General features: G+C 20.0%; 7 protein-coding genes across 7 annotated transcripts; all 7 read left to right on the top strand.

Moving 5' to 3' along the window:
* Positions 1–1,932: 1,932 nt before the first annotated feature.
* Positions 1,933–3,183, top strand: LOC128953132 (uncharacterized). The gene is made up of 2 exons (XM_054298607.1): positions 1,933–2,015; positions 2,495–3,183. The coding sequence occupies exons 1-2, from the start codon at positions 1,961–1,963 to the stop codon at positions 3,181–3,183; spliced, it is 744 nt and encodes a 247-aa protein (XP_054154582.1). The 5' UTR covers positions 1,933–1,960.
* A 2,203-nt stretch (positions 3,184–5,386) lies between these two features.
* Positions 5,387–6,672, top strand: LOC128953131 (uncharacterized). Its single transcript, XM_054298605.1, has 2 exons — positions 5,387–5,456; positions 6,161–6,672. Exons 1-2 carry the CDS (start codon positions 5,387–5,389, stop codon positions 6,670–6,672), a joined length of 582 nt encoding a protein of 193 aa, XP_054154580.1.
* Positions 6,673–7,580: 908 nt separating this feature from the next.
* On the top strand, positions 7,581–9,781 carry LOC128953215 (uncharacterized). The gene is made up of 3 exons (XM_054298691.1): positions 7,581–7,633; positions 8,303–8,548; positions 9,358–9,781. The coding sequence occupies exons 2-3, from the start codon at positions 8,380–8,382 to the stop codon at positions 9,750–9,752; spliced, it is 564 nt and encodes a 187-aa protein (XP_054154666.1). The 5' UTR covers positions 7,581–7,633; positions 8,303–8,379; the 3' UTR covers positions 9,753–9,781.
* Positions 9,782–11,621: 1,840 nt separating this feature from the next.
* LOC128953130 (uncharacterized) lies at positions 11,622–14,551 on the top strand. The gene is made up of 3 exons (XM_054298604.1): positions 11,622–11,756; positions 12,902–13,366; positions 14,337–14,551. Exons 1-3 carry the CDS (start codon positions 11,693–11,695, stop codon positions 14,549–14,551), a joined length of 744 nt encoding a protein of 247 aa, XP_054154579.1. The 5' UTR covers positions 11,622–11,692.
* Positions 14,552–16,044: 1,493 nt separating this feature from the next.
* On the top strand, positions 16,045–16,727 carry LOC128953129 (acanthoscurrin-2-like). Its single transcript, XM_054298603.1, has 2 exons — positions 16,045–16,051; positions 16,111–16,727. The coding sequence occupies exons 1-2, from the start codon at positions 16,045–16,047 to the stop codon at positions 16,725–16,727; spliced, it is 624 nt and encodes a 207-aa protein (XP_054154578.1).
* Positions 16,728–18,229: 1,502 nt separating this feature from the next.
* On the top strand, positions 18,230–20,127 carry LOC128953182 (keratin, type I cytoskeletal 9-like). The gene is made up of 3 exons (XM_054298654.1): positions 18,230–18,353; positions 18,527–19,186; positions 19,782–20,127. The coding sequence occupies exons 1-3, from the start codon at positions 18,263–18,265 to the stop codon at positions 20,057–20,059; spliced, it is 1,029 nt and encodes a 342-aa protein (XP_054154629.1). The 5' UTR covers positions 18,230–18,262; the 3' UTR covers positions 20,060–20,127.
* A 1,985-nt stretch (positions 20,128–22,112) lies between these two features.
* On the top strand, positions 22,113–23,503 carry LOC128953127 (keratin-associated protein 17-1-like). The gene is made up of 4 exons (XM_054298602.1): positions 22,113–22,194; positions 22,468–22,581; positions 22,835–22,945; positions 23,382–23,503. The coding sequence occupies exons 1-4, from the start codon at positions 22,113–22,115 to the stop codon at positions 23,501–23,503; spliced, it is 429 nt and encodes a 142-aa protein (XP_054154577.1).
* Positions 23,504–24,712: the final 1,209 nt, after the last annotated feature.

The raw sequence follows: 24,712 nt of genomic DNA, 5'->3' as shown, positions 1-24,712 counted from the left end.
AATATTTTTTTTTATATAAATAAATTTCCCCGGATATATTTAATCAAATATCTATTTGGGAAAATTTTTTACATTAATATATACAATATATAAATATAATATGATATAAACATCCTTAAAATATCTATTAAAAAAAAATTACAACACAACAAAAAATCTATTGTTTATACTTATATGAAATATTTATACAAAAAAATAACTTAATTTAAAAATTAAAAACTAAAATAAATTATATATATTGTTTTATTGGCTAAATTATTGCCTAACAACTAATAATAGTAAAATAATAATAATAATAAATAAATAATTATTTTATACATAAATCTATTTGAATAAAATATGTTATTTTAGGAAATTTTTTTTTAGTATTATTACAGTTATTATCATATATAACATTAGTCTAAAATACAATAATATATATTTTTTATTAATTTAACAAAAAATATATAAATTGATTGAATTGTTTTTCAACACAAAAAAAATCTATATTATATTATTATACCAATACTACTGTATCCATACAGTAGTTTTATTGTAACAAAAAAATAAAATAATATTTTTTTAAAATAATAATAAATTAAATATATATTTATACAGTATTTTAAAAAAAAATAAAACTTTATTATTAAAATTAATTAATATGTTTATATTAAAATATTATTTTTAGGTATCAAAGTTATTAATCATCAAACTTTAAGCATATTTTTTAAAATACTGTATAAATTAATGTGAATATTATTTTTTTGTATTAAAATAAGCTAATCATTACACAAACAATTTATTAATACATGTTATTTAAAAAAAATGTCATAATTATTAAATTAATTAGTTTTAAAAAAAAAATATTATTCAAAAATATTATCAATTTTATACTCAACTTGTTATCCACACGTGTGTTGTTGTTGTTGTCATAACAGTCACTATAATCAGTGATTTTTTTCCCATTGAAATGCAATTATTTGTTGTAATATTTATTGGATTCAAGCATTCAATGGCTTTACACAAAACAATACTATTTTTAGTCAAAAATTTTAATATATTTTCAACACTAAATATATATCAATATATATATATATATATTTATTAATTTAAAATTTACTAAATATATTCAAATTATGCTTTATTTTATTTTTTTGTTGTTGTAATTTTTATCATTTATTAACTACATATTTATAACTATTTTTAGTATTTAAAAAATAAAATAAAATACAACTCAAAACATATTATACATACTATCAATAACTACTACTACTACTAAATGTGTTTTTCAATAGTCAATGGGATAACTAATATTATAAAAAAAAAACTAAAATATATTTTATAATTTAATATATATATATATATTTATGTAAATTTATTATTAAGTTAGTAAATATTGAAAATTGGTGTATAAATTATACAAATAAAATTGGTTATGTCTATGGGTTAGTTAGTTAATTAGTTAGTCACCGATACATTTCAAGTAATGGACAGTTAGTTTTTTTTTATCCCGGTGCTTACAATTAGGTGTTTCATATGTGAATTTTAATGCAAAATAAAAAAAAACTTATAATACTTATAATTCAAATTTGATTAATGATAAGTAATAAAAAATTTTTTTGTTAAATATTTTATTTGTTTTAAAAAATATCATTAATAGACACATTTTTTTAAAATAATTATTGAATTACTAAACATAAATATAATGTATATAAAAGTTTTATAAACATTTTTTAAAAACAATTACATATTTTACTTATAAAATAATTATACAATAAAATAATTGTTTTTTTTAAATATTTTAATTAAATGACACAACTATTATAACTTTTGTCTGTCTATTATTAAAAAATAAATAAATAAATATTTTGGCTGATAAAATTGTATATAAGCTACCAAAAAAATTAAATAAATAATTAAAATTATAATTATTAGTAATAGTAAAAAATTAATATTAAGTAAAAAACACCAATACTTTACAATGAAATTATTAATACCTGTTTTAACAACACTAGTTATGGGACTACTTATCTATTGTAAGTATTTTTTGTTTTTGTTTTTAAAAAGTTAGAAAATTATAACTAATTAATTAATTAATTATTAACTAATAAAATTACTAATTATTATTATTATTATTATTATTATTATTATTATTATTAAACGCAAACACATATATAAAAATAAATACAAACATACATAAACACATACATAAACACTCACCCACCCATACACACCTATATATACATACACACAAACATACATATACAAATATAAATATACAAACATACATATACAAATATACATATACAAATATATATACACACACACAAACACATATACACACACATACATACATACACACAAACACATATATAAAAACAAATACAAACATACATAAACACGCATACACACCCACTCATACACACATACATATACACACACACATACATACACACACACATACACACACACATACACACACATAAACACACACATACATATACCCTGCTAACAGCACCGGTATCTACTATTGACATCAAGTTTGATCTGATCGATATACTCAACCGTAACGGTTTGTCATCGCTGGCCAACAAATATCGCCAGCCGCTGGTCAAACTCGGGTCAGATATGGTTCAATTTTTCGACCGACTGGCCACCAAACCCAACACTGTCGACGACCTGGACTATGCCATCCGTTACGATGTCGGCAATCTGGTCGACAATCTATACAATTGTGTTATAATATTCGAGAAAAATCTGGCCAAAGATATTAACCGACAATTTACCGGACGATTGGCAACTGTTGGCCAACTATTAGCTAAACTCAGGGATGCTATCCATCAAGTGTTTGATCCCAGGGTTAAGGATGTTCACAAACGTCCAGATATTAGACAACAAGCCATCGATAATAGTTTGGATACCGATTTGTATGGTTTGGCTCAGGTATTATCACAATCGCTAACCGAGGAACTGGAGCCACAGTTTAGTCGATCGTTGGCCGAGTTTTACAATGAAATAGGTCAGGCCTACGATGAAGCTGTCGGATCAAAGTTGAAGACCATGTTGTTGCCACCCGGCCATAGAGGAGTAGGAGGAGGAGGAGGAGGACAGGTAGTATCACCTGAAAAATATCGATATCTAATTGATTTTGATAGACAATGGGATCAACTGATGGATCAGATTAAGCAAACATTTAAAAATTAATAGTTTTTTATTCAAAAAATATTAAATTGATTTTTATATTCAAATATTTAATTGATTTTTATTCAAAATTTTAAATTGATTTTTATATTCAAATATTTTTATTAAAAATATTTAATTAATTTTTATTCAAAAAATATTTAATTGATTTTTATAAAAAATATTTAATTGATTTTTATTCAAAAAATATTAAATTGATTTTTATATTCAAATATTAAATTGATTTTTATTCAAATATTTAATTTATTTTAATTGTTTTTTATATTCAAATATTAAATTGATTTTTATTCAAATAAAAAATTACTTTTAATTAATAATTTTTATATTAATATAAAATAGATACCATTTTATTATGTAAAAATATTTTTAAAAAAAATTAAACATTAAATAAATAAAAATTTTATTAATTAAGTTTTTTTTAGTTATTAACATTGATATAAAATTATATACGGTTAACATTAATAATAATAATAATAAAAATTCAATTTTATAATAATTTATTTATTAGTTATTTTAATTATTAATATATGGAGACCTGGGTCAAATATCGTAATATAATTAGTCAATAATTTTTTTAAAAGTCAATTAATTATTAGTAGTTATTTTTTTATAAATGTAATTATTATATTAAAAACAAACATAATATAAAACAAGTTTTATTTAAAAAAAAAATTAGTTAATAATTATCAATAGCTATGTCAAAGTTTGTTGCAATGGTTTTTCAAAAAAAAAAAAAAAAATTATTATTGTTATTTAATAACACTTTCCTTTTTTTAATATAATTATTATTACATTATATATATATTATTCACTAATAACTGTTAACAACAAACAACAAAAAAGTTTTATCCAATTTGTATTATATTTTAATATTATATAATAGTATTATACTTTACTTTACTTTACTGTAAAAATGTAAATATCAAACAAAATAAATTACTTCAAACACAACAACAACAACAATGTGTTAGTTGAAAGTGGTTTTTTCATTTAGGATTTTATTATTATTATTATTATTATTGTCATAAAATTTAGGCCACATTTGTTTGTCTCTCATTAGAGAGAGAGAGAGAGAGAGAGAGAGAGAGAGAGAGAGAGAGAGAGAGAGAGCAATAGGAAACCTAAAAGTTCACCTCATATTAGAGACAACACTAATATATTATATATAATATACAGTATATATATATATATATATATATATATATATATATATATATCTTAATAAACAACAAAAACAATTAAAAAGGAAATACAGTTTTCATTTATTTATTTTTTTGGTTTAGGTATTTCCCACAGTTAGACAAACTTGTATATTATATGTCACCCATACCTGTGCTGATTGACTTAAAAAAAAATTAGTGATACCTACCAGTGCTCCCCATTAGCATCTATTCAAGTGTTACAATAAACAATAATAATTTTAATAATAGATAGATAACTATTATATATATACTATCAATAATATTGATAATATCGACAACAAAAAGTCAATAAATAAAAAGCAAAAGTTTTTTTTGTTAATAAATAAAATTGTTTTTTTTGATTTATAAATGATTAGCTTATCTATCGGTGATTTTTATTTAATAATAAATACTGTTATAATAATAATAATAATAATTTAATATTATTTTTTTAAATGTTTTTTCGATAATTATCTTAACAATTAAGTGATTGTAAATAACCAGTAATTGATTGTATTATTATTATTTTTTTTACAAATTTTTATTTATTTAGTATTATTAGTCCCTATAATTACCGTCTGCTTAATGAAGTGTTATATAAAAATATATATATATATAATAAAAAACAATTTATTAATGATTTAATTAATATAAAAAAATGTTTGATTGATTATATTGTATATAACTTACTATACATTGTTGTTATATACTGTAATATAAATGATAAATAATATTTGATATTAAATATATTAGATAACAATTATATATATATATATATATATATAATTAAAAATATATATATCATAATTGTTTAATTTTGTGACTGTTTTTTAAATTATAAAAAAATTGTTTGAAAAAAAACTTTTATAAAGTTTTTTATCGTTATATTATATTTTGTTTGTTTTGTTTATACAGTAAATAATTTTTTTTGTTCATAATTTAATAAAATGGATACAAAATTGTTAAACTGTTTGCTATTGTTTTGTATATTTTTAGCCAAATTTATTGTAATTAATGGCCAATATATGCCGTTTAGGTTTAATAGTAATAATAATAATAATAATAATAATAATCCTTTTCAAAGGGCATATCAAGGTATGTATTGAACTAATAATAATAATAATAATAAATAGTTTTTATTATAATATTTTTTTTATTATTATATCAAAACAATTACTAATTTATTAGATATATATATATATAAAATATTAATATCAGTAATGCAATTGTTTTAGTATATTATAAAAATTAAAAAAATTATATACAATATATTGTATTTATAGAAAGTTATTATTATTTTTTTAGATATTAAACATAATTTTTATTATTTAAAAAAACAATAATAATATTAATTTAAAAAAAAATATTTTTAATATTTATATTAAATAAATTTATATTTTTATAATTTGTTATAATAGTATTACTTAATTATAATACTATATTATAAAGTTTATTAGTAAAGTCTATCTAAAAAAATAAAAAAATAAATTAATTATTATTATTATTGTTAAAACATTTATATAATAATAATATAATAAATTAAAATAAAATTTTATTTATAATAATAATTATTTAAAATTATTAGCCTGGACTATTTTTTTCATTAATAATTAATACTAATTAATTAATTTATTATTATTATTATTATTAAAATATTTATATAATAATAATATAATAAATTCAAATAAAAATTTTGTTTATAATAATAATTATTTAAAATTATTTAGCCTGGACTACTTTTTCCTTAATAATTAATACTAATTAATTAATTAATTATTATTATTATTATGAATACCCAGGTCGATTATATGAACGGTTCGCCAACTATGGCCAACAACAACCGGGAGCAGCACTGGTAGCTAATAGACAACTACATCAACAACAACAGCAACCGTTTGGCGGCAGCGGCTTCGGTAGCTTTGACGGTGGCCTCAACTTTGGCCGTAACTTTGGTGGTACAGGTGGTGGTGGCGGTAACAGCGGCGGCCGCGCCAGTGGTCGTAATGCCGATGAGTTTGGCGACAACAGCGGCGGCTACGGTGGCGGCGGCGGTGATGAAGAAGCCGATGGCGGCGACGGGGAGTTTGGCGGCAATGATGATGATAATGACCGTGACTTTTATGGCGACGGTGGCGACGACACCGACGATAATAATCTTGACTATAATGATGTCGTTTCCGGCGGCGGCGGCGGAGACGGTCGTGACTTTGATCCGTACCGTTATGTTAGCGATGCCATCGGCGGCGGCGGCGGCGGCGGTGGCGGTGACGGCGACGGCCATAGTAACGAGTATTTTGAGGACAAAAAATAAATAAATAAATAATTAATTAATTAATTAAATTTTTTTCTGACTATTATTTTTTGAGTAAAAACTATATTTATTTTATTAATGAAAATATATTAATGAAATTATATTATAATTATTATGATTATAATTACTGTTATATTAATTATAATTATGTTTTTTTGTTTGTTTTGTTTTGTTATAATAAATACAGATTTTTTAAAATTTTATATTTTGTATGATAGAAATTATTTAATTTATTTTTTTATTTTTAATAAAATTTTATTTATTATTATTTTGTAATTATATATTTGAAAAATAATCTTTATTATTATTTTATTACATACTATTATAAAAAAAATTTATTACTATTATTATAATAAATTATTATTTTCTAATTAATTAATTAAATAAAATAATAAAATTAATTAATTGTTTTTTATTAAGTAAATAATTTTCATTTAATTATATAGATATTTGTTTATAACATTTACTTATAAAAGTAAAAAAAAATACTAAAAAAAATAATTATTAGTAATTAGTCAATGTTTGAAAACTATTTGCTGTTATTTTATTATAACTGTTTATTATATGTAATAAAAAAATATGTAATTAAAAAAACATAAAAATTCAAATAATAATCATTAATTAACAAATAATTTTTTTATGCAATATTATAATATTATAATTAAAACTATTTTAACAATTTTATTTTTGTAATATGAAATTATCATCAATTTAATGTACAACAAAACCAATAAAGTTTTACTTAAAAAAATTTTTTTTTGATTAAATGACCAAGCCAAAAAAAATATTACATTTTTTAAATAATTAATAATGTCATACATTGTCTATATATTGTATATAAATATTGTTAATTTTTAAAAAATTATTTATTAATTTCTATTATTTATTAATTTAATAAAAATGTCTAAAAACTTTATTTTCATTTTTATAATCATTGCTAAAATAAATAATTGGACACAATGTAAGTGTAATATTGTACTGTATATATACTGTATATATACTGTATATATACTGTATATATACTGTATATATACTGTATATATACTGTATATATTTAATTTGTTTTATTATAATATATGTTAATGTATTTTTGTAAAAATGTTATAATAATTTTATTTTCTAAAAAATATACAGTATATGAAAATAATAATAATAATAAATAACATTTAATAGTATAATAAAGTTAGATATTAGTAACAACTTTATTAAATATTAGATAATAATAATAAAAATATTATAATAATTTATTATTAATCATCTATATATTTATAATATTAATTATCTATCTATTTATATATTTAACAAATTTAACCCATTATTTAACCCCATCCTAACCCAACTCAACCCCATCCCCAGTAATCTATATATCTATCAAATTTAACCCATTATCTATAGCCCCATCCCATCCCAACCCACTTCCACCCCAACCATCAATAATCTATATATCTATCAAATTTAACCCATCATCTAACCCCATCCCAACCCACCTCCACCTCAACCCTCAATAATCTATATATCTCTCAAATTTAACCCATTATCTATAGCCCCATCCCAACCCAACCCAACCCAACCCACCTCAACCCCCATCCCCAGTAATCTATATAACTATTATATATATATATATTTATAGGTAAACTAACTACTGGTGGCGATTACTATCCGTTCAATTTTGACGGTATAGCCAGACTGCATAACTTGGGCCCGGAAATGGACCGCAAAGGTTACATAATGAACGTAATGGCCCACCAGTTGGAGATACTGTTCCAACAGACGGCACACTCGGAACCGGTAGACGACTTTGATTTTGCCGTCCGAGACGACATACGGCCAATGCTAGCCGATTGGGCACTGGCCCAGGATTTTGTCAAACGTAACGGTAATGATGATAGAGATTTCTACTTTATGGATATACTATGGGACCCCACCCACGCCACCCCCACCCCATCCCCCGCCTCTCATATCTATATTGCTATTGTTATATATACTGTATGTATATATATATAACATTATACATTAGTACAATACTATACACTACAACTACTATACACAAAAAAAATGCGATACCTATATGTAAAAAATATTTTAAAATTATTTAATGATAATAATAATAATAAAAAGTTTCTCAGTAAATTTCTCCATGGAATAAATTTCTATAGTATATAAAAATTTCTACTCTATTGTTATACTATGGAACCCCACCCTCACCCCCACCCTCATCCCCACCACACCCCGCCTCTCATATCTATATTGCTATTGTTATATATATATATAACATTATACTAGTACAGTACTATACACTACAACTAGTATACACACAACAAAAAAATGCGATACCTATATGTAAAAAATAATTTAAAATAATTTAATAATAATAATAATCAGTTTTATTGTAAAATTTATTAATAATAATTTTATTTTAGATAATTAAATTAATTTAATACTTTAATTAATAATTAAAAAAAATATATATTAATACTAATTATTACTAATAGACTAATAATTTGAATTATTTTGTATACATAATAACATATATCGAGAAAAACAAAATTAACTATGGGGGTTGGGGGGTGGGTGGGTGGGATCCCATAGATAGATAGTTTTTTTTTGCAGAAACTTTCTAGAAATTTTACTATTATTTTTGTGTGTTTGTATAAAAATTACTGTATTTTATTGCCAACACATTAGGTAATGGCGGCGATAAACTGGGCCAACAATTACAAACATTACAACAATTGATGCGATCGCTGGCCGATAAAATCAAACAGGAATTTGATCCGATAATTGGTCAGCGGGTTAGACAATCCCCGGCTATATACCCGGCCACCCGATTGACGGAAATATTTCGTACGGCTTCCTATACGATAGGACCGGATCTATTGAAACCGTATGAACCGGATTTTGCCCAAACACAAGCCGAGTATGTGGGCAATATGGGTTCGGCTATGAACTGGGCATTGGACAGACACCTGGAGCTGCTGCTGGCACCGGGTGTCGGTCGTCCGATACCCGCATATTTGCAACAATTCCGGCGCTATTGGAACCAACATATACAGGCCATACAGTCTGTATGTTATAATTAAATTAAATTATTTTATTTTTTTTTTTACTAAACAGTAATAATTATTTTTATTAAACAGTAATAATTATTTTTAATAAACAGTAATTAAATTTAATAAACAAAATTTATTAATTTGTAATAAAAAAAATAATTAATTTTAATAGACATGATTTATTAATTTTTAATATACAAAATTTATTAATTTTAAATAAACAAAATTTATTAATTTTTTAATAAACAAAATTTATTAATTTTAAATAAACACAAAATAATTAATTTTAATATAGAGTAATTAATTTTTTATATATAATAATAATATTTAATTAATATATAAAACTATATAAATGATTTCTATTAAATTTATATTATATTTTATCAAAAAAAATTTTTTTTTGTTTTAATTATTTAAAGTTAGTTTTTTTTTAAATTTTAAACAATAAAATTTAAATTTATTTAAAAATCATTGTTTACTATACTAGTAAATTAGGCATTTATTAATAGTGTCAGGCGCTTATAGATCTAGCCTATCCATGGGTAATACCTACCGGTGCTAAAAAAAATGTATATATTATATATATTTTTAAAAAAATAATTACATATAATAAGATGATTAATATATTATATTATGTTAACCCTATTATTAATTTTCATTAATTATTTTAATATCATAATTACAGTTATATTTAAAATGATAAAAATATATTTATATTTTTGTTTGGATATCATAAATATATTGTAGTTTTATTTATAATTATTTTTTTTGTAATAATATGAAAAAAGTTATGTTTTATTAAATAAAAATTTAGTTTTTTTTATTGTTGAAAACTGTTTAATCATTAATCAGTAAATCATAAATAAAATGTTTTATTTTTATATAAAAATTTTTATTGAAAAACTATTATAATATTTACATAATTATTATATTACATGAAAATAAATGCTTTTATTATACAGTTATTATATTATTATTATTATTACTATTATTAAATATAATTGTTTAAATTAAAATAATTTTATTACAATATATATATATATTTAATTATTTAGATGTTTGTTATATTTAGTTAAAAGTAAAAATATTATTATTTAAAAAATAAATAAATAAAATAAAAACTTATTAGTTATACAGTTATGATTAAAATATTTTGAAAATTAAAAATCAGTTACGTTTTAAAAACATAAAAAATGCGAATAATAAGCATTAATAAACAAATTTTAAAAAAAATTTTATTCAACATTCAATTGACAATAAAACTATTCAAACAATTTTTATATTTTAATATTATATACAATTCATTAATAATAAAAATAAAATAATTTTAATAAAAAAATTTCAGTTTAAATGATATAGCTAAATAATTGTTTAATATTTTTTGCTTACATTATAAATTATATTATAATCAGGGTTTTTAAAAATAATAATAATAAATGCCTACCCTATCAATGCCTATATAAAAAAGTCACAGTGATTTTGGGCATCTATTTAATTTGCCTGCCATTTTTAATTATTAAAAATAATGTAAACTGCATTTACATAATATAGTAATATCCTGTTAATTAATTATATAATTAATAGATTTATTTTTAATGAGATTATTGTATAATTTAGGGTTAATATTAAACAAATAATATATATATATATATATATATATATATATATATATATTGATAAAACAATGTATTTTTTAAATTAATTGATAATATATACATAAAATAATAGGTGGGTCCCCACCTTAAAATAGATGCCCATTGCATGACAAAAAAATGGCATATATTGTTTAATGCCTGCCATGTTTACAACCCTGATTACACTATCGATACCTGTATAATGTACTTATATATAAAATGTTTTCTACTAAAATATAGTTTTTATTATATATAAAAATTTTTACAAAAAATTAATTAAAAAGTTTTATATTAATTTTTAACCTAACTATAAATATTTGGTCAACAACAAAAAAAATGTTTAAAAAATATTTTATAATTTTTTTAATCATTATTTCTACAGCTATTGATTTGAATCAATGTAAGTGTAAAATAATATAATTATTTTTTTCAATTTGTTTGTTATAATTTAAAACTTTAAAATATTATTTATATTATTTAAATACTGTATAAATTTAACTTAAAATTTATTTCAATATAAATGTATATTATATGTAAATTAAAAATTATTTAATATTTTTTATTAAATTTTAAAGTATTAGAGTTTATAATTAAATGATATACATGTACACTGATTAAATAATTTAATTAAAAAAAATTAATTAATTGTAACCTTAAAATAATAGAAATTTTCAAGATATAAAAAAAATTATATATCAAAATAATAATTAGATAATTAACAACAATTACTAAAAAAAATTAATATATTATTTAATTTAAACAATTAATAAATAAACAGTTATGTATATATCAATATTTAAATTATTATAAATATATGGATTAATACAAAAAAAATAAATAAAAAAAATAAAATAATTTTTTATAGGTAGTCAACCGAGCACAGGTATCTTAGATAATTCATATTTAATTAGCCTATTATTAACCTATAATTAACTATAATTATAATTAACCTATTTATAATTAAATAATATATATATACAGTATATATAACCACAAAAAATAATTATCTATATAATTATTAATAAAAAAAAATTTTTAGGTAAACCCAGCACAGGTAGCTGAAAATAAAAAATAACTATACAATTGATACTATTTATTTTTGTTTTGTTTAAAATTTATTATCCAACTCATTATCATCAATAATTTATACTTATATAATTTAACTTGATTAGATAAACAAAACAAATTAAATAATTAACATTATACTTATTAAAAACTTTAGTATATATACTAAAAAAAATTTTTTTTAAAAATTAATATAATTTAATATTATTATTATTTGAAATAAAAAACTAAACACTAGATAATAATAAATTTTAATAAATTTATTATTATATAATTGACTAACTAATTATAACTAACTAATTAATTAATCTAATTTCATTTATATAATCTATTTATAACTCATATATATATTATTTTATTATTAATAATAATTATAAATAAATAATTATTTTTATTTCTGGCTATATACTATATACAGTATATAACCACAAATAAAAAAATAATTATTTATTTAAAATTTAAAATTAAATTTTTTTTCAGGTAAACCCAGCAGCACAGGTAGCTTAGCTACTAATGATGACGACCAACAATCATACTATCCGTTTAATTTTGACGGTATTGTTAGACTACATCATTTAGGTGGGGAAATGGATCGGAAAGGTATCATTTTGGATGAAATGTCCCAAAAATTACAACAACTATTCAAACGTTTGGCCCATTTATCGGGACGGGTATTATATGATTTTGATTTTGCGCTGAGGGATGATATTAGGCCATTGATCTTGGATTGGTCTACCAGTTTGAATTTTACCAAACGTAACCAGGATCAGCTAGGTGATAAAATGGATCGGCAGTTATCAAATGTTCAACAATTGCTGGGATCGTTAGCCCAGAAAATTAAGCGACAATTTGATCGGATAATTGCTGGACGTGTTAGGATAGGGTCAGCTATATATCCCGGTACACGTTTGCAACAATTATTTGAATCGGCCGATTTTAATATAGGTCAGTATATATATATATATATATATATATTTAGAGAGAGAGAGAGAGAGAGAAATTTCTAGAAAGTTTCTTATTTTTTAATAAGAAATTTTTACAAAGTTTCCCATATTTTTTTTAATATAAATTTCTAGAAAGTTTCTTATTTTTTAATAAGAAATTTTTACAAAGTTTCCCATTTTTTTTTAATATAAATTTCTAGAAAGTTTCTTATTTTTTAATAAGAAATTTTTACAAAGTTTCCCATTTTTTTAATATAAATTTCTAGAAAGTTTCTTAAAAATTTAATAAGAAATTTTTACAAAGTTTCCCATTTTTTTTTATTTAATATAAATTTCTAGAAAATTTCTCCTTATTAATTAGTAGCTTATTAATCGATATATTATCTATAGTTTTATCTAAATAGTTAAAAATAATTATTTTTTGTTGTTGATTACATGTAATAGTTAAATATTATTATTATTATTATTATTATTATTATTATTATTATTAGAGAGAGAGAGAGAGAGAGAGAGAGATAATTTTTTTTACATTTTTTTATATATAATTACAACTTTATAATTTACAAGTAATAATTAAATAATAATAATATTATTATTATTTAATTTAAGTAATTTAATTAATAATTTATTTAACTAGAAAATTTTAATATAATAATTTTATTTTTTTTAATTATATTTAAACAAAACAAAAATATAATTAAAAAATATTTTATAACAATTTAATATTTTCTATATATATAATTTTTGTATAATTTATTATCATATATATATATATATATATATATATATATATATATATATATAAAGTATTACAAAATTTCATAGTATAATAAAAAAATAATAATAATAATAATGTAAAATTTTTTAATAGAAATTTTACTTGAAATATTCTTATTGATGGAAATTTTATTTTTTTTAATTTTTTAAATTTTCCCCCTTTCACTCCCCCAATCTCTATGAATATACTATAGGATCTGATCTAACTAAACCGTTTGAACAGAATTTTACGCCAATAATGGCCGAATTTATTGGTAATTGGGGTTCGGCTATGAACTGGGCATTGGATAAGCACCTGGAGGTGCTGTTGGCACCGGGTGTTGGACGTCCAATACCCGCTTATTTGCAACAATTCAGGCGCTATTGGAACCAACATATACATGATATACAGTCTATACTTTATGCTTAATATTTTTTGTTTAATAATACAGTATATAATATTAATTTTTTAATTAATAAAATTTTTTAATTAAAAATAATAACTATAATAAAAATTTGAATATTAGATTTAGATTATAAAATTATTTTTTTAATATTAAATATATTTTTTAATATTAAATATATTTTTTAATATTAAATATATTTTTAATATTATATTAATAGTAATTTATTATATTGTAATTTTTGTTGTGTTATTAAATATTTGATATTTGATTGATATAATAATAAATATTGATATTTAGTTAATTTAATTAAATTTATTTACACTAACATAATTATAATTTATATAATTTTTTTTGTAATAATAAATATTATTAATAAAATATTAATATAATAATAAATGATTTCAAAATATTAAAACAAATAGCTATAATATAAAAGTTTTTAATTAAGTTTATTATTATGATAATAAAAATAAATAATAAATTAATGTCTGATTATTTACAGTTAATATTATAAAATAAAATATTTTTTTTATATAAATATTTTAGTAACAAAAAAAATCATTAATAGACACATTTTTTTCATATATACATTACTAAACATTTACAACAACAACAAAAAAGTTTTTAAAGTTTTAAAACAATTTAGTTTAGCAAAAAAATATGTTTTTACAGTAACTTTAAATTAAATTACACATAGATTTTATCAATAATTTTAAAACTATTTACTAGACTATAGCATTAATTTCATAATAATAAAAACCTACCCAATCTAGTATCTACTGGTGCTATAAAAATCAATTGCCTATAAAAACATAACTAACTTTTTATTAAATGTTAACCTAAACTAAAAATTTTATTAGTTTAATACAAAAATAAATTGAGATTTTTTTTACATTTGATATAAAAGTTTACATTTTAATAAAAATATTTTATTTATTTATTTTTTAAATAATAAACTTATAAAAATATTTTAAAACTTTATAACAAACAACAAAAAAATCAAACATCATTAAGTATTTTAAATAATTTTTAAAAAAATAAATAAAATAAACTATAATATACTGTATTTTATAAAATATATTTGTAGATATTTATTTTTCAAAATAAAAAAATTTATAAAAAGTTAAAAAATGTACATATTAATTTATTTGCTATATTAGTACTAACAATATACTGTATTATTATTAATTATTTTTTTCTAATCTAAACATCTACTTAGTTAAAAAAAATAATTTTATTAAAAATTAAATTTCAATAATTTTTTAAAAATTAAATAAATCAATCAATCATCATGAATTATTTTATAATTAATAATAATAATAATAATAATAAACACCAATCAATAATACTAATAACAGTTATAATATGTCTATATTTATTAAATGGTAAGTTAAATGTTATTAAATTAATTTAAATTTAAATATTTGATTATAATTAAAAAAATTAAATTTCAACTATATTTTGTAATTAATTTTGTTTGTTAATTATTATTATGAAAAAATATTAGATAAAGTTAATGGACAGTTAGGTTTGGGATTTGGTGGTGGTTTATATGGTGGTGGCGGACCATTTGGTCGTTTAGGTGGTAGAGGCGGCGGTTTATATGGTGGTGGTGGCGACGGCTTAGGTGGTAGAGGTTGGGGCTACGGTGGTCTATATGGTGGTGGCGGTGGCTTCGGTGGCGGAGGCTTAGGTGGTTTGGGTGGTGGCGGCGGCGGTTTCGGTGGTTTAGGAGCCGGAGGCTTAGGTGGTTTGGGTGATGGTGGAGGCGGTTTAGGTGGTGGTGGTGAAGGCTTAAATGGTTTGGGTGGCGGCGGAGGCTTTGGTGGTTTGGGTGGTGTTGGCGGCGGATTAGGTGGTTTGGGTGGTGCTGGCGGAGGTTTAGGTGGTTTAGGTAGTGGTGGCGGCGGATTAGGTGGTTTGGGTGGTAGAGGTTGGGGCTACGGTGGTTTATATGGTGGTGGCGGCCCATTAGGTGGTTTATACGGTGGTGGAGGCTTCGGTGGTTTAGGTGGTGGCAGAGGCTTAGGTGGTAGAGGCGCCGGCTATGGTGATATAGGTGGGCGTGGCTGGGGCTATGGCGGTTTAGATGGTGGTGCTGGTGGTGGTGGTGGTGCTGGTGGCCTAGGTGGTTATGGAGGTGGCGACAGCTTAGGTGGTTTAGGTGGTGGTGGTGTCGGCTATATATTAGATGACTGATCATAACTATTATATATTATTTTTATTTTTAATTATGTTATCTAATTTGTTTTGTGTTAATTTTTTTTAAAAATTTTAATCTTACTAAAAATTTATTAGCTAAAAAAATAAAGCTAAAAAATTAGCTAAAAATAAAATAATAGATTAGATACAATTAAATATAAATATAAATATAAATATTTTTATTTTTTATATAATTGTTTAATAAATAGCTTAATAATAAAGATTTAAGTTTTTTTAAGTTTATTAGTATATTATAATAATAATAATAAAAATTAAATTAATGTTAAGATTATTAATAGTTACTATTATATTCAACAACAAAAAGATATTTTAATAATTTTTTAATAGTTTATTAAATATTTTTTTGACAACAAAAAAATCATTAATAGACATATTTTTTTAAAAAAAATATTACTAAACATTTAAAACAAATTTTTCAACAAAAAAAACACATTTTGAAAGTTTTTAAAATAACTTTACTTAAAAATGACACATCAATTATATATTTATTTAAAAAAAAAATAAATTATTTACTAGACTAGACATTTATTTCACAATTATAAAAGGCTACCTAAGCTACTGTACTAGTATCTACTGGTGCTATAAAATTATCAATCACTAGCACCTGAACTATACAAAAATATTATCAATACATAGAAATCAATGGGAAAATAAATTGCCTATAAATAGATAATAATATTATATAAAAAAAATATTTTTTTTGGTACTAATATAAGTAGTATTTAGATCGTAACAAATTATATACAATAAAATTAAATAAAATAATTATTTTATTATATAATATAATTAATAATATATATAATAATTTATTTTTTACAACTAGAAAATGTTTAAATATGTCTATATTGTATATACAGTATATAAATATCAATATATATATATATTATTTTATTTATAAAATTTAATTTTGGATTTATTAGTTAAAGATAATTATTTTTTTTTAATTATAACAATTGTTATTAAAAAAATGTTAATCTCAGCCAAACAAATATTTTTTTTATGTTAGAAAATAATAATAATTAAATATATTTATATAAATCATTTAACAACTATTTGATGGCTAATATATTGAGAATTTTTTTTTTTGAAAAAAAAATTTGATATAAAAATTTTTCATAGTAATTAAACTATTTAATTTAGTTTTTTTTTTGAAAAAAAAATAAATTTCTAAAATTATTTAAAAACTTTATAACACAAAACTAAATAATACATAATCATTATGTATTTGAAATATGTTTTTTCAACAAAAAAAAATAAAACTATACTGTATACTGTATTTAATCAAATGTACTAGTAGATTTAAAAATTTTTCAAAAAAAAAATTAATTAAAATAATTAAATGTACATATTAATTTTAGTTATATTAGTACTAACAATACTGTATTATTATCATTATTATTTTAATTATTATTTCTAAATCATTTTATTTTTTAAGTAAAAAAAACATCAACTATTAGTTTAAAAAAAAATAATTAAAATTAATTAAAAGTTTTTTTTTAAAAAATTAAATCATGAATTTATTTCTAATTACTACTAATAATAATAATAAACATCAATCAATAATACTGATAACAGCAACAATATGTCTATATTTATTAAATGGTAAGTTAAATGTTATTTAATTTAATTGAATTAATTAAATAATATAAAAAACAATTGATAATAATATTTAATTTAATTGCATCTATATTTTTAATTAATTAATTAATTATGTTTTTTTGTTAATTAATTGTTGCTAATTATTATTATTATTATTATTAAAAACTAATAAATAGATAAAGTTAACGGACAGTTAGGTGGAGGCAGTTTAGGTGGCGGTGGCGGCGGTTTGGGTGGTTTAGGTGGTGGTGGCGGCGGCAGTTTGGGTGGTTTAGGTGGTGGTGGCGGCGGCAGTTTGGGTGGTTTAGGTGGTGGTGGCGGAGGTTTAGGCGGTTTAGGTGGTGGTGGCGGAGGTTTAGGCGGTTTAGGTGGTGGTGGCGGAGGTTTAGGCGGTTTAGGTGGTGGTGGCGGAGGTTTAGGCGGTTTAGGTGGTTTAGGCGGTGGCGGTAGCGGTTTAGGAGGTTTAGGCGGAGGTAGTTTAGGTGGCAATAGCCTACTAAATAGCTACCCGTTCAACCTGAACAGTATACTATTGAAATACGGTTTCGGTCAGGTAGTCACCAAATTTCATTGTTTTCTAACCGATTTGGACAATGATCTATCCGGTCTGTTTGCCGGTGTAGCCAACTCCGGATCTGACTATCCCTATGCCATACGCGATGATATCGGTGAACTACTGGGCGATTTGAATACCACCCTAGACTACCATTCCTCATTGGTACATTCATCAGATGATTATGGTCAACGTTTGGATCAGGTTCAATTGCATCTGGGTAAATTGATTGATTTTACTAATCAAGTTTTCGATAAATTGTTGGACGATAAACCACGTCTAGGTATGTAGTAATATTATTTTTTTTTTGTTTAAAAATTATCTAGATAATTTTTCTGAAAATATATAAAATAAATTTTTTTATAGTTTTTTTTAATTAGTAAGAGAGAGAGAGAGAGAGAGAGAGAGAGAGAGAGAAATTTTTCTAGTATTTTAGCAAAAAATTATATTTTTTTTGTTACATTACATATAATCACACATATATATATATATATATATAAATTATACAGTATATATATACCGGTATATAGTTATTTTTAAATAATTATTTTATTTAATAATAATATTTTTTAAAAAAAAAATACACAAAAATTTTTAAGTCAAAAAAAATATTAGTTAAAGATAAAAATAAAATTACAAATATTACAAGTAATACTTAAATATATTAAATAATATATATATATATATATTGTTATAAATTATTAGTAAAATTAGATTCAAATATTAAATATTAGAATTAATTTAGATATAAATTCAACTAAAATAAAAACAATTTACAACAATTAAGTATTTATTTTTACATTTTTAAAATGTTTATACTATTACTATCTACCTAACCATCCAAACACCCACCCACCCACCCACCCAACCACCTACAGGCATACCCCTATACAATGGCACCCAAATTAGCCAGATATTGAAATGGACATCCGATCAGCTGGGCACTTTTATTACGGCCGAACATGAACCTCGATTTCAGCAGGTACTTGGTCAATTGTTTAGTACTATTGACAATGCCATGCACTGGGCTAACCAACGTCACCAGATCCAGTCACTGTGGTCCGGGCTATCAAGTTTAGCTGAACATCAGGCACTACTAGATTTTATGACCAAATGGAACCAGGAGTTTGGATCCATTATCGGTGCACTACAGTAGTCCACCCTAACCCAACCCACCCCTACCTAAGTGTAGGTGCTGTTAGCTTAAAATAGCACCTCCATGGGGGGTGTCATTTATTATGTTTAATTAAATATATATATATTTTTCAAAATTTTTTATTTAAAACAAAAATTTTGTTTTTAAAAATTTAATGATAATTTTTTTTGTTCAAAATTTATGTTTGTTTTTTTGGATTTATATTATTATTATTATTATTATTATTATTATTATATATAGATAATGCTAGATATATAATGATTTTTTTGTAATTAATTAATTATTATTTAATAATTTAGTAATTTATTATTTAATTTAGTTTAATTAATAATTTAGTAAGTAATTATTAATAATTTAGTAATTAATTAATTATAAAATGTTTTTTTTCTATATATATTTTTAATTTAGCTATTTATATGTTAAGTAACTAAAATTTAGTATTATTGTTATTTTTTTGATTATTATTATTGTTTTATTTTTTGTTGTTGTATTAATTTTTAATAATGTACAATAAAACTATTTGTATTGTTGTTATTGTTTTTATTTTTAATCAAAAAAGCATAATAAATTAAAATTTAACTAAAAAAATATATTTATTTAGCTATTTATTTTACTAATATAGAAAACTATAATTTTTTCAAATGTAATTATTGTAAATTGTAAATGTAAAGTATAAAATTATAACAATTTTTATAGTATACACTGTAAAATCAATAGTTTTTTTTAATTATTTATTAGTTATTATTTAGTAAAAAATAAATATATAGATAATTATTTACTTAAATAATTAATTAATTAAAAATAAATATTATGGTTATTCAATTATATAAACATATAATAAAATAAATAAAAATTGCTAACTATATATTTTATATATGTCTATTATATATAATAAATATATAAAATAAATATAATAATAGTATTAAATTTTTAATATAATTTGCACAAAATAAATATAACATTTTTAAATTGTAAAATAATAAAAATAAATATTTGTTTATATTTTTACAATAAACATATAATTACATATTATTATTATTATTATTATTATTATTATTATTATTATTATTATTATTATTACTCAAAAAAATTGTATTTTATTTGGTCAGCCATATAAAAAAATCTAATAGCACCTGTTGTACAATAGGTATATTGAGATAATCAGTACAGCAAAAAAAATAATAATAAAATAAAAATAACCAGGACCAAGGTGTTTTATTGGCTATCCAAGCTTATTTAATTTTTATTATTATTATTATTTAATTAAAATGTTTTAATAATACTGTATATAGTTTGCTATCAGTATTTATAATATGTATTTTTTTTTGATTAGAAATTAAATTAATAAATTAAGTATAATATTAATAATAATAATAAAAATTCTATGAAAAATTCAAAATTATTATATAATAAATAGTAATTTAATTAATTTTTTTTCATTAGCAATAAATACAATTTTAATATTGTTTTTCATAATCAATAAACATATTAGAAAAACAATAACTTTATAATTATTTATAGTTTAAAAAAAATACTAAAAATGATTAAAAAAAATAACAAATTATTGATTTAATTTTTTGAAATCCAATACATAATTACACAAAAAATTGCATAATTTTAAAGTAATTCAATATAATAGAAAAATGTTTCAAAATTTTCTATTGAAAAGATTTTTGTATTATTTAAATATTTATAATATTTTATAAAATATAATATATAATTTTAATTTTTTTTTAATAAACTAATTTTTATTTGTAATTTTGTGATTTTGAATTGTTACAAACATACTGTATAAATAAAAGTTGAATTGAATTTTTTAATAATAAAATATACAATAGTTTTGTAAAAATTATTATTTTATTTTTAATTTTTTTCTTAAAATAAAGTTATATAAAGTATAGTTATTATTATAATTAAGTTTTATATTCAAATAAATTTACAACAAAATAACTAAAATAAAAATATACAATTATTTATTTTATTAATAACTATTTAATATATTTAGGTAGATTATTAATTAATTAATTTTTTGTATATTGTTTTTTAAAAAAATATGGCTAAAAATCATCAACAAGCTAAACTAATACTAATCAGTCTAATCTTATTTATTATGCCATTTTATATAATGCTACAAGGTAATTATTATTAATTAATTTTCATAAATAATAATAATTTAATTTTTAAATAGTAATAATTTGGTTCTTAAATTAATAATAATTTAGTTTTTAAAATATATAATAATTTAGATTTTAAATAATAATAATTTATTTTTTTAAATAATAATAATTTATATTTTTTATAAATAATAATTTTTTCATTAATAACTAATAATTTTAATTTTTTTATAAATAATAGTTTTTAATAAATTTTTTTTTATTTTATTAATTATTTTTTTAAAAAAAAATAAGATCCTAAATGCATCTCAGCTGGTTATGCTTGTAAACAAAATGATTCATCAGGCAGAAAATGTTGCAGCAATATGTGTAAGCAAGCAAATAATCAAACAATGGGCGTATGTGGCAGTAAGTGTACTAACTAGCTAGTTAGCTAAAATATTTATAATAATTATCTAAATTTAAAAATATAAAATTTAAAAAAAATAATAATATTATAGCTTTTAATATTTCTAAACTATTATAACTAATGTAAAACGTTAGTTGAGTTTTACTAATATTTGACTCATTTGACGGACCAATAGATTTAAAAAAAAAAAACTAATTTTAATTTTTTTTTTATTAAAACATTTATTTTATTATTATTATTTTTTTTTTATAGATTTATGTATTCTAACTGGCTATCCCTGTAAATCTGATGGTTCAACTGGTAAATGTTGTAACAGATTTTGCTATCAAATAAAAGGCCAAACTATGGGCGTATGTGCCCCCAGTAAGTTAATATATATATATAATTATCTAGCTGAAATTTATATAATTAAATTAGGCAAAAAATTAGCTAGCCAATAACCACAAAAATCTAATAATAATATTTAAGAATTTATAATTAATTTAGCTTTTAATTTATCATAATAATAATAATATCATCATAATAATATAGATTTCAATATATAAATATTTATTATTATAAATTTAAAAAAAATAAATACATAAACCTAGACTAACTTAACTAAATTAACTAAACTTAAATATACTTTTTTTTTAATATAAAAAATAAGTATATTAATAAATTGAGCAGGTTTAAATATAAATATATATTATATTATTAATTAGTATTATTTTTTATATATTATTATTTATTATATTTTTTTTATATATTATTATTTATTATAATTTATTATTATAATATTTTTATATTATTATTATAGCTAAATGTATTAGCACTGGCCATAAATGTAAAAGTGATGGTTCAACCGGTACCTGTTGTAACAATTTTTGCTATCAGCCAACTGGCCAATCAACTGGTATATGTTCAATTAAGAAAACTTAATAAATGTATTTTTAATAATATAATAAAAATTAAATTTTGGTATTTTAAAAAAAATTTCAATATTTTCAAAAAGTAATCTAAAAAATTATTAAAAAAAAATTCTGAATTTTTAAATTTCAAAATTTAAATATTAATAATAATAATTGTTATGTTTTTTGTTTGTTTGTTTGTTATTGTTTTGTTATTGTTAAAAACTTTGTATTTAATTATGATAATGATAATAATAAAAAATTATTGCATTTATTATAATATTTAAATTAATATATGATTTATAAAAAAACAATAAACTATTTTTTACACTTACATTGTGTTTTAAAAACAATTAATTATTTTAGCTATGATTATAAAAGTGAAAAAAATAATATTTTACAAACATTTTTGTTAAGTTTTTATTGTTTTGTTTAAATAGATGTAACATTTAATTAATAGTTTTTTTTTAATTTAAAAAATATTTTTATAAAGTTTTGTTAAATAAATCTGTTTAATAATTTCAAAAAATTTCTACTAATATATTATATACTGTTATTATATTTAATATTGTTATAATTTTATATTTTATATATTTTAATTTTTAAAAATAATTTTTATAGTATACAAGTGATAATTAAACAGTATTTTAATTAATTTATTAGTTGTTTTTTAGTTATAAAATTAAATAAATATATTTATATATCTAATGTAAAATTAATTATTTAATATAATATTTATTTAATAATATTTTTTTAAAAATAAAAACTATAATATCATTATAAAAACAATTTCTAGTATAATATAAATTCACTTTAATTTAAGATTATTGAAATCAATTTGTTATTAAAAATTAAAAAAAATATTATAACTATAAAAAAAATTAAATAATAAATATATATATATATTGATAATTTAAAATACTATAAATACTATAATATTGACTATTTTTATAAAATAAAAAAATAATAGCCATAAACATAAATTAATTAAAAAAAAAAATTAGTTTTAATCTAATATAAATTAATTTTATTTTATGTAATAAAGTTTTTAAACTAATAAAATCAAAAAATAATAATTATTATTATTATTAGTTAGCAATTATTTTTTTACGATAACTGGAAAATTTAATTATAATTAATAAAAAACAATTATATTACAAAAAAAATTTTTAGCTGAAAATTTTTTTGTTTAAACACAAAATCATGTTATTTATTACTCAATTTTTATTATTATTTTAGT

This window comes from Oppia nitens, unplaced genomic scaffold, assembly GCF_028296485.1.
Source record: "Oppia nitens isolate AA-2021 unplaced genomic scaffold, nextdenovo-longstitch-racon4-pilon3 scaffold20_pilon_pilon_pilon, whole genome shotgun sequence".
In the NCBI taxonomy this organism is placed as follows: Eukaryota; Metazoa; Arthropoda; class Arachnida; order Sarcoptiformes; family Oppiidae; genus Oppia; species Oppia nitens.
This window is presented reverse-complemented; position numbering and strand designations above follow the sequence as displayed.

Coding starts and splice junctions, on each gene's coding strand:
- LOC128953130 (XM_054298604.1), top strand. CDS start 11,693: ATGTTTAAAAAATATTTTATAATTTTTTTAATCATTATTTCTACAGCT. Junction 11,757..12,901: donor AGCTATTGATTTGAATCAAT/GTAAGTGTAAAA, acceptor ATTTTTTTTCAG/GTAAACCCAGCAGCACAGGT. Junction 13,367..14,336: donor ATCGGCCGATTTTAATATAG/GTCAGTATATAT, acceptor AATATACTATAG/GATCTGATCTAACTAAACCG.
- LOC128953127 (XM_054298602.1), top strand. CDS start 22,113: ATGGCTAAAAATCATCAACAAGCTAAACTAATACTAATCAGTCTAATC. Junction 22,195..22,467: donor ATTTTATATAATGCTACAAG/GTAATTATTATT, acceptor AAAAAAAATAAG/ATCCTAAATGCATCTCAGCT. Junction 22,582..22,834: donor AACAATGGGCGTATGTGGCA/GTAAGTGTACTA, acceptor TTTTTTTTATAG/ATTTATGTATTCTAACTGGC.
- LOC128953182 (XM_054298654.1), top strand. CDS start 18,263: ATGAATTTATTTCTAATTACTACTAATAATAATAATAAACATCAATCA. Junction 18,354..18,526: donor ATGTCTATATTTATTAAATG/GTAAGTTAAATG, acceptor ACTAATAAATAG/ATAAAGTTAACGGACAGTTA. Junction 19,187..19,781: donor GGACGATAAACCACGTCTAG/GTATGTAGTAAT, acceptor AACCACCTACAG/GCATACCCCTATACAATGGC.
- LOC128953132 (XM_054298607.1), top strand. CDS start 1,961: ATGAAATTATTAATACCTGTTTTAACAACACTAGTTATGGGACTACTT. Junction 2,016..2,494: donor TATGGGACTACTTATCTATT/GTAAGTATTTTT, acceptor CCCTGCTAACAG/CACCGGTATCTACTATTGAC.
- LOC128953215 (XM_054298691.1), top strand. CDS start 8,380: ATGGACCGCAAAGGTTACATAATGAACGTAATGGCCCACCAGTTGGAG. Junction 8,549..9,357: donor GGATTTTGTCAAACGTAACG/GTAATGATGATA, acceptor CCAACACATTAG/GTAATGGCGGCGATAAACTG.
- LOC128953131 (XM_054298605.1), top strand. CDS start 5,387: ATGCCGTTTAGGTTTAATAGTAATAATAATAATAATAATAATAATAAT. Junction 5,457..6,160: donor TTTTCAAAGGGCATATCAAG/GTATGTATTGAA, acceptor ATGAATACCCAG/GTCGATTATATGAACGGTTC.